We start from the raw sequence: 9,334 nt of genomic DNA on the forward strand, positions 1-9,334 counted from the left end.
AGGTCACTTAATGAGGGTCTACTTGGTTAACAATATGTTCTTCTTACTCCTTGCCTGTGGCTTTCTTCTTATCAACAGTGAATTATCTGTACTTCGTACAGTTTCTTGCTTCTGTTACTCATTCTTTCCCTAGTTAAGTCTTCCTTCCTTTTAAGACTTTTAGTTCAGATAGTTCCTCCAGGAATCCATTCCTGTCCTTATCACTAATCTGCTAATCTCGCCTTTCCTGTTCTGTGCTACTTGTCTTTTCTGCTTCTGTAATAACTGGGATTGTATTTTTTATCCAGCACAGCATGTTATCATTCTTGTGTTTGTGTATTCTCTGTTGAACTGAATTCCTTTAGGGTCCATGTCTTAGTCACAGTAATGTACTATGTGTTCAGTAAATATATATTGCATATTGGAGTAAGTGAGTATGAAGCTCTGTCAAGATTATAAGGCAAGGATCTCTCAGGAGTTAAAAGTTTTAGTGGTGTAACAGTTTATACTAAGGTGCTCAAAATGAACTCTTTTCTCTCAGGCTAGCTCCTGTTAAGGCAAAGGAATTGATAATAGTCACTTACAGTGTGTATTGGGCTAAAAAGATGGTGTGTTTTCTCTTAATCTCTGATTAACTGCCATTTGAAATAGGACAGACATGTTTGACTTAAAAAAAAGTGTATAATTCTTGAAATGCACAAGGACAAAGAATTTTGAGTTTAGAACATAATGCCCAAATGTATGAAATGTCCATGCATACTTGGAATAGTTATATAACAGTTTAAGGCAGTACCCAGACGTGTGGGAATTGTAAGGTAAGACTGTAATTAATTGTATACGTAGATACTTAAAAATAGTGATCATCAGTGTGAGGAGATGCAAGAGAGATCGTTTGGAGGAATAAGTTTAGCCTTCAAGGGTGGGTGTGATTTAGAAAAGGACATTTCATTCATTAAAAATAAACAGAAGGGGTGCCTGGGTGGCTCAGTCATTAAGTGTCTGCTGTCAGCTCAGGTCATGATCCTGGGATGCTGGGATCGAGCCCTGCATTGGGCTCCCTGCTCCATGGGAAGCCTGCTTCTCTCTCTCCCTCTATTTCTGTTCCCTCTCTAGCTGTGTGTGTGTGTGTAATAAATAAAATCTAAAAAAAATAAGCAAAGCTTGCTGTTGGAATAATAAGGTTTTGAAAAGAACTTTTTGGCTTGAGTTGTAAGTTTGAAGGTGTGGAGTGGTCCCCCCCATTAAGATAATACTGTAACAATTTCTGTTTTTTGACTTAATATGTCATGAATATTTTTTCATAGTTCAAATGATGTAACTTTTAATGGTTATACTTTTGGCATCTTAAGGTTTCTTTCTTTTTCTTTTTTTTTTTTAAGATAGTTATTTGAGGGGTGCCTGAGTGGCTGAGTGGGTTAAAGCTTCTGCATTCTGCTTGGGTCATGACTCCAGGGTCCTGGGATCAAGCCCTGCATCAGGCTCCCTGGGAGCCTGCTTCCTCCTCTCTCTCTGCCTACCTCTCTGCCTACTTGGAATCTCTGTCTGTCAGATAAATAAAATCCTTAAAAAAAGTTATTGAGAGAGCGTGTGCATGCGTGTACGAGAACAGGTTGGGGGAGGGGCAGAGTGAGGAGAGAGAGAATCCTCAAGCTGACTCACCGCTAGCCTTGGAGTCTGAAAACCCCGAGATCACCACCTGAGCTGAAACCAGGAGTCAGATGCCCAACCTACTGAACCACCTGGCACCCCAAGGATTCTTCATTAGTTAAAAAATACCAGATGCTGCTGGCTTTAAATATAAATGGCTTTAAATATAAACACATATTGTTTTTCATGTTCCAGATCAACAATAAAGCTGCCACTGGAGAAGAGGTTCCTCGTACCATTATTGTAACCACACGTTCTCAGTATGGGTTACCAGAAGATGCCATTGTGTACTGTAATTTTAATCAGTTATACAAAATTGACCCTTCTACATTGCAGATGTGGGCAAATGTGAGTATGGGTAGATTCATTATTCATGTCTAGAGACTGGTAGAGATTATGTAGACCATGTTGCTAAGGCTGCCCTCCACTTCCATTCAGGAGCTGTTCTCATTTCTACAAAAGAGTAGATTTTTCAGCCATTTTTGATTTTTTTTTAATTAAAAAATTTTTTTTTGATTTTTTTATTTTATTTTATTTTTTAAGGTTTTATTTATCCATTTGAGAGAGAGATGAGAGGGGAGAAGGTCAGAGGGAGAAGCAGATTCCCCACAGAGCTGGGAGCCTGATGCGGGACTTGATCCTGGGACTCCAGGATCATGACCTGAGTCGAAGGCAGTTGCCCAACTGAGCCACCCAGCAGCCCTGTTTTATTTTATTTATTTATTTGGCAGAGAGAGAGACACAGCTAGAGAGGGAACAGAAGTAGAGGGAGTGGGAGAGAGAGCAGCAGGCTTCCCACTGAGCAAGGAGCCCAATGCGGAGCTTAATCCCAGGACCCTGGGATCATGACCTGAGCCAAAGGCAGATGCTTAATAACTGAGCCACCCAGGTGCCCCTTGATTTTTCCTTCCAGTGTCTAAATATCATGTTAAGAACCTTTTTAACTTATGTATTCAAAACCAGGGATCAACAAACTATTTCTTAAAGGGCCAGATGGTAATTATTTTTGTTTTTTGCAGTTCATACTCTGTTGCATTTGCTTAACTCTGCCATTTGGAGCAGGCAAGCACCATAGATATTATGTAAATGTAGGAGTATAAACATGTTCCAGTTAAGTTTTATTTACCAAAACAGGCAATATGCCAGATTTGGCTTACAGGTTATAGTTTACCAACCCATGGTCTAAACTGATAGCAAAAGCCTCATGTCCACATCCAGCCATGTGTGACAGTCTCCCAGTATTGTAGAGTTGTGATCACGAAGGAATTGGTTTATGCCGTTACCTCTCGGTCAGTTCACCGGACCAGTTTGCATAAGCAGGACCTCTGAAAGTTCTAAACTTCACTATCCATAACTGGCTCTTACTCCACTGGGTTGAAATAGAGATAATTCCTGGTTCATTTTCTTTTTGATATTGGGGTGGGGTTTTTCTTTCTGTATTTTTTTTTTTAAGGAGAAGTAAGGTTGAAGAGAAGCAGATGAATACAGGCTTACTGTCCCTTAACCTTTACTTCCCAGTGTTCAAAAAAGTCCAAAAACCAAAAGCTTTTTTCAGAAGTTTGTGGCAAATTTATTTGGCAGCAAACTACTTGAACTGATGTTAGGTTGTCTTTTGGTCTTTTATATGTTCCATTCAGTAGGAATATTCGTACATCTCAAAGCAGAGGTACTAATTGTTTGTTTATAGGGAGTTGCTGCTGAGAGTGTTATATAACATATATGCACTGTACTATTTTTTAAAGAAATCTAAAGTATCCCGGATTCTGAAATTCATCTCTTCTCATGCCTCTCAGGGAAGGGATAGTAAACTTGTGCGGTAACGTTGTATAGATGCAGGTCTAAATCCGGGTTGGCAAACTGTGGCCTATGGGCCACATCTGACACACTGCCTGTTTCTGTAACTTTTTTTAAGATTTTATTTATTTGACAGAGATCACAAGTAGGCAGAGAGGCAGGCAGAGAGAGAGGAGGAAGCAGACTCCTCGCTGAGCAGAGAGCCCGATGTAGGGCTCGATCCCAGGACCCTGGGATCACGACCCGAGCCGAAGGCAGAGGCTTTAACCCACTGAGGCACCCAGGCGCCCCTGTTTCTGTAACTTTTATACACACAGTCACGCCTGCTTGTTTACATACTGTCTGTAGCTGTTTTCCAGTGACAAGGACAGAATTGAGTAGTTACGACAGAGTCGATGTGGTTGCAAAGCCAAAAATATTTGTTCTCTGGTCCTTTACAGAAAGTCTCCTGATACCTGATCTTGATTAGGCACATAGTCAGGCAAGTGTGAGCTAATCCTGTTTGTTGTGTCATGCTGGGGGATTTAAAATTTGAAATGGAAAATTTCTCGCTCATCGGCAAAAACCACTGTCAATAATGATTCCCACAGGACACAGCTGCCTCAGATTTTGCCAATTAGTAACTTGTTTTGTGTCTTACGTCAGTTTTCTCTTTCTTTGAACTCGGGACAGCTAAGCAGAACAGGAACCTGTAATTCAGTTCATCTAATTCATCTATGAGGGGAAGACAAAGTTCATAGTAGGCTGCTATCTGGGTGACAAGAATAGAATGGTAGAATTATTAGAGCTCTATGAGAGCCTTTCTTGAGAAGGGCAGAACTGCTATTAAAAACTATTCTTGGGGCACCCGGGTGGCTCAGTGGGTTAAAGCCTCTGCCTTCAGCTCAGGTCATGATCCCAGGGTCCTGGGATCGAGCCCCGCATCGGGTTCTCTGCTCAGCGGGGAGCCTGCTTCCCCCACTCTCTCCCTGCCTGCCTCTCTGCCTACCTCTCTGCCTACTTGTGATCTCTGTCAAATAAATAAATAAAATCTTAAAAAAAAAAACCCTATTCTGATTTTCCCTATTTTAGATTCTAAAGCGTGTTCCCAATAGTGTGCTGTGGCTGTTGCGGTTTCCAGCAGTAGGAGAACCTAATATTCAACAGTATGCGCAAAACATGGGCCTTCCCCAAAACCGTATCATTTTTTCACCTGTTGCTCCTAAAGAGGAACATGTCAGGAGAGGCCAGCTGGCCGATGTCTGCTTGGACACTCCCCTTTGTAATGGACACACCACAGGGATGGATGTCCTCTGGGCAGGAACACCCATGGTCACTATGCCAGGTAAGTTGCCCATAAATCATTGGAATCTTCCTTGTTTCTTTTAAAACCTCCTTTAGGGGAAACATTTTTTAGGTAAAATTGTGTGTACTAGAAGCAGCACTTAGGGCAAGATGATAAAAATTGAGCTTTGTTCCAAGTATAAGCATTCCATTCCATTCTCCTTATCTGCATTGTATGGGGTACATAACATAAACAACATTAATAACTGCTGATTGGATCCTCAGATGTGCAGTCTGTTCTCTCTCTCTCTCTCTCTCTCTTTTTTTTTTTTTTTTTGCAGGAGAGACTCTTGCTTCTCGAGTTGCAGCTTCCCAGCTCACTTGTTTAGGTTGTCTTGAGCTTATTGCTAAAAATAGACAAGAATATGAAGACATAGCTGTGAAACTGGGAACTGACCTAGAATAGTAAGTAAACTTTTCCATGAACAAATTTTATGGTAAAGGAGCTAGATAAGGAAAATTTAGAGAGAATATAGATGTTACACAATGAAATAATAAAATAGGATAATATGAAATAGGTGATTTAGTTGTATGATCTCTAGATGAGAGAACTTCTGAACTTCCATAAAAGCAGTGACCAATAGGTGTGACTATGTAAAGAGTAAATGGCTGAATAAAAGTGAGTCAAGAAAATAAAAAGGCAAGCAAAGAGGGAAAGAAAATCTTTGTTTCTTTGTCAAATAATAATAGCCTGGTTATATAAAGACCAAAGAACATTCACATCTTAAATTCCTTAAAAGGAAACTAAACACGGAAATGAACAGACAACTCACTCAAGTAGAAATACAAATGGTTAATAAGAGAAACCTCTTATTGGTTATAAGAGAAACCTCTGTAGTAGAAATGCAAATATAAAATAACATTGTAGTATAGCCATTATTTGCCTAGAAAATAAATATTTTTAGTATGATACCAGTGATGAGGGAGCATCCAGGTGCTGGCCTTTTCATACATTTCAGACAGTGAGTAAATTGGTACAACCCTTCCTCAAAATTTGAAGAGCCTTAGGGAAAATAGCCAGACTTTTGACCCTGTTAGGGTGCTACATCTTCACTGTAGCCTAAGGGAAAATGGCCAGCATAACTTCAGTGCCCTAAGTGGGTGGGAATTAGAGGGGTGGTGCTTAGATAAGCGGTGCTTTAGCCTACAATGAAGTAGTGTTTCTCTCTTAAATGAGGCTTTTCTTTGGGTGTTCTGGGTAATTTTTTTTCTTCTTGTTTTTCTGAGAAGTAGCATATTCTAGAGAGACCTCCTGGCAGTTTGAATCCACGCCCTCCCACTTATAAGCTTTGTGATCTTGGGCAAGCTAGTCTCTACGTGCCTTGCTTTTTCTGTCTGCAAAATGGGGATGAATGATAGTACCTACCTTGCAGAGATGTAAGGGTTAAAAAAAAAAAGGTGTTCCATGTAAAGCACTTAACAGAAGTTCTTGGTAAGCATTCAGAAGATGTTAAGCATTTATGTATATTTTCAAAATCTTCTCCATTGAATATCATATATATTTAAGAAGAATGAAAATTTTGAGCTCAGTCATTAAAAAAATTAAGGTTCATGTCTATCATTCTAGAGATAACTATAGTAAATGTTTTAGTGTATTTAAAAATTTTTTTGGAGCTTATTTGATTTCATATGATACTTTTCCCCAACATTTTGTTATAAAAATTTTCAGTCTTACAATAAACTTCTGTACCTACTGCCTAGATTTTACCACTAACACTTTACTATCCTTGCTTTATCATGTATCTGTTCCTCTGTTTATTCCTTTATCCACATAGCAATCCATCTTATATGATACATTTTGAAGTACATTGCAGACCTCCATACTCCTGTATACTTAAGAATGGACATCCTTAGAGTTTAATATTTACTTATTTTGGAGGCAGAATTTTATATACAGTGGAATGCATAAATCTTAAATTTGAGTTTTGAGACCTACCTTTGTAACCCAAACCTGTAACAGTATATGGAAACATTATCATCACTCCAGAAAGTTCCTTCACATTCCTTCTCAGTTGGTCCTTCACACCAACCCTCAGGACAACTACTACTGTCCTGAATTTTTTCCCCCATAACTTAGTTTTGCCTTTCTAGAACCATATGCAAATGAAACCATACAGTATGCACTCTACAGGTTTTTTTCACCTAGTATAATGTTGTGAGATTGATCCCTGATGTTGGCCTATATCAGTACTTCATTTTTTTTTTATTGCTGAGTAGTATTTCATTGTATGGATGTAGCACAGTTCAACCATTCTCCTGTTGACATACAGAACTTAGAAAAATAGAGCACAGAAGTACATTTATTTGAAAGGTAGCATTAATATAGTCATGGTTGGGTTGAAGCCAACATAATGTATAGCCATTTTACTAGTTCTGTCACAAAAACTTTAAAACTTTTTTATTAATTGCTTTTAAAAATGCATAGGAGTGCTCCAGCTTCTTCCTCCATAGAAGAAGAATCTCATCACAAATTACATATTCAGAAGAGGAATTGAGAATTCTTTACCCGTCTGTTCCCAGTGAAGGACTGATTGCTTCTTTTCCCTATTTTGAATAAAACCATGGTCTTGGTGATATTAGGAACACTTTTTGCTAATATCTAAATAAGTAATTCACGTGTAAGTGGAAAATATGGCAGTAGAGATAGTATATTTCTTATCCCCTGGAGTATTTTTCCTATTTCATTAAAATATTCAGAAACTGAAAACTTCATCTCATGTTCGTGGCTTAGCTATTGTAAATGATGCTTCAGTGACCATCTTTGCATGGCCAGGTTTGCCTGCATCCCTGATCATTTCCTTTTGGATAGATGTAAAAGTGTTACTGATCGGTCAGAGGGTTGTTAACATTTAAGTTTCTTGACATACACATTGCTAAATCTCTTATGAAAAGAGTAAGCAGTGTACATTCTAACTGGTACATGGGAATAGACATGTGTGATTGCCAATTCTTTCTTTTAAAGGTAGAAGTGAGCTGAAATGGAGAAAGCATGGGATCTCATGGATATACTTCTTTAGGAAAAACTGAATATTTTCAGAGGATGTGGAGGCGAACTTGATTATTCTAAATGTTAGCATTACGTTAGCTGTGATCCTTCCCTTTTTTAGCGTTGAGGCCAGCGTGGCCAGTCAGAAGAGAACACAGTGTGAAGTACAGTCATGTATTTTATCACAAAGGTGACTAGGAATTTGTGAGGGCTGGTTCTGAATTTTTCTGCTCTGATTTATAAGCTTGGTTCTTTTTTGTTTTATTGCCTAGCCTGAAGAAAATTCGTGGCAAAGTGTGGAAGCAGAGAATATCTAGCCCTCTGTTCAACACCAAACAATACACAATGGAACTAGAGCGGCTCTATCTACAGATGTGGGAGCACTATGCAGCTGGCAACAAACCTGATCACATGATTAAGCCTGTTGAAGTCACTGAGTCGGCCTAAATAAAGACTATGCACAGGAGATTGCCCCTATACCTGAGCCTCAACCTTCTGGGGAAAGGGAACTAGATAATGTACTTTTACTTATCTGTACGGTATCATGTTGCAGATGGGTGACAAACAATAATAGAATAGCACAGCCAGACTTGCTTCCTGCGTGATAGGGAGAGACACGAGATGGGAAACTGCTGTTCCACAAGGAATCTACACAGAATTTTGCAGCAACCAGGTGGTGCATAGGTCTGGAAGGTCTGATCTCCCTTGGTCTTCCATGGGATGGTTAGTGTGGAGGGGAGATACAGATTGTCCAGCCATTTTGGTGATTCCATGGATTGATTGAGTCTTCTGAATTAATTTTTTTCTTTATACTTTGGGTATTGGAGCTTTTAAAAATGTTTGGTTTCAGGTATTTTTATTCATGTGAAGTGTATATGATTCTCTTGAGATAAGGTTTTAAGCTAAAATGTTGCTCCTTGTTTTAGTTTCTGAACTCTACAAATTAATGGGGACTTTGCTGGTGTAGTCTTTTTTATAGGTTTTATAAACCACTTGAGCCTATATCAGTCGTTTTAGTGTCTGACCTAATGTTTGGAGCTATCATTGCTTTGTTGGTTTAGATGATAATTCAAAAATTTTTTTCTGGTCCATTTCCCATTCCCTTCCCTTCCCCTTCTTTAAAGTTTCTCCTATAACTCAGCTAACAAAACGAAGTCTGATTTTAAATATCCCAGAGTGTTTCTCTTAAACACATCATCTGGTGCCAAATGAAAATTCTTAGGAGTGATTATTAATTATGCAGGGCATAGTTGTGGTACTGTCACTGATGATAATAATATAGATTTTTGGGGGGCCTAGTTTTGACCTATTTCACCAGTGTTTTACCTTTGACTGCCCCTCTATGCTGCTTCCAAAAGTGATAGTGTGTTAAGATTTTTACCTTCCTTTCTCAAGTTTTTTTTTTTTTTAAGTGAGTCCTGTTCTTCCTATTTCTTTCAGCAGAAATGAAATCCCAGGTAAGTATAAGTATTCACATATTTGATCAGTAAGTCACAGTTATCTTCGATACATTAAATAACTTTCATCAAAAAACATGTTAGAGGTAAAACGCTCTGAAGGACCAGCTATGTAAATGAGTAATTATTTTTCAGACCTTCTTGGGTA

At 38.8% G+C, this 9,334-nt stretch overlaps 1 protein-coding gene across 2 annotated transcripts in view; it reads left to right on the forward strand.

Annotated features, from left to right (window-relative positions):
• The window catches only part of OGT (O-linked N-acetylglucosamine (GlcNAc) transferase), a 33,478-nt gene extending 24,745 nt beyond the window's left edge, over positions 1-8,733 (forward strand). Inside the window, exons 19-22 of one of the 2 annotated variants that reach the window (XR_013966291.1) lie at positions 1,822-1,974; positions 4,628-4,744; positions 5,025-5,148; positions 8,002-8,733. Coding sequence is in view for 1 of the 2 variants with exons in the window: in XM_080795068.1 (XP_080651194.1) it covers positions 1,822-1,974; positions 4,492-4,744; positions 5,025-5,148; positions 8,002-8,176 (705 nt within the window). In the remaining variant the exon portion in view is untranslated. Of the gene's footprint in view, positions 1-1,821; positions 1,975-4,491; positions 4,745-5,024; positions 5,149-8,001 lie in introns of both variants that reach the window. The other variant, XM_080795068.1, reaches the window with a different exon arrangement.
• The last annotated feature ends 601 nt before the right edge of the window (positions 8,734-9,334 follow it).

The sequence above is a fragment of the Martes martes genome, assembly GCF_963455335.1.
Source record: "Martes martes genome assembly, chromosome: X".
Lineage (NCBI taxonomy): Eukaryota > Metazoa > Chordata > Mammalia > Carnivora > Mustelidae > Martes > Martes martes.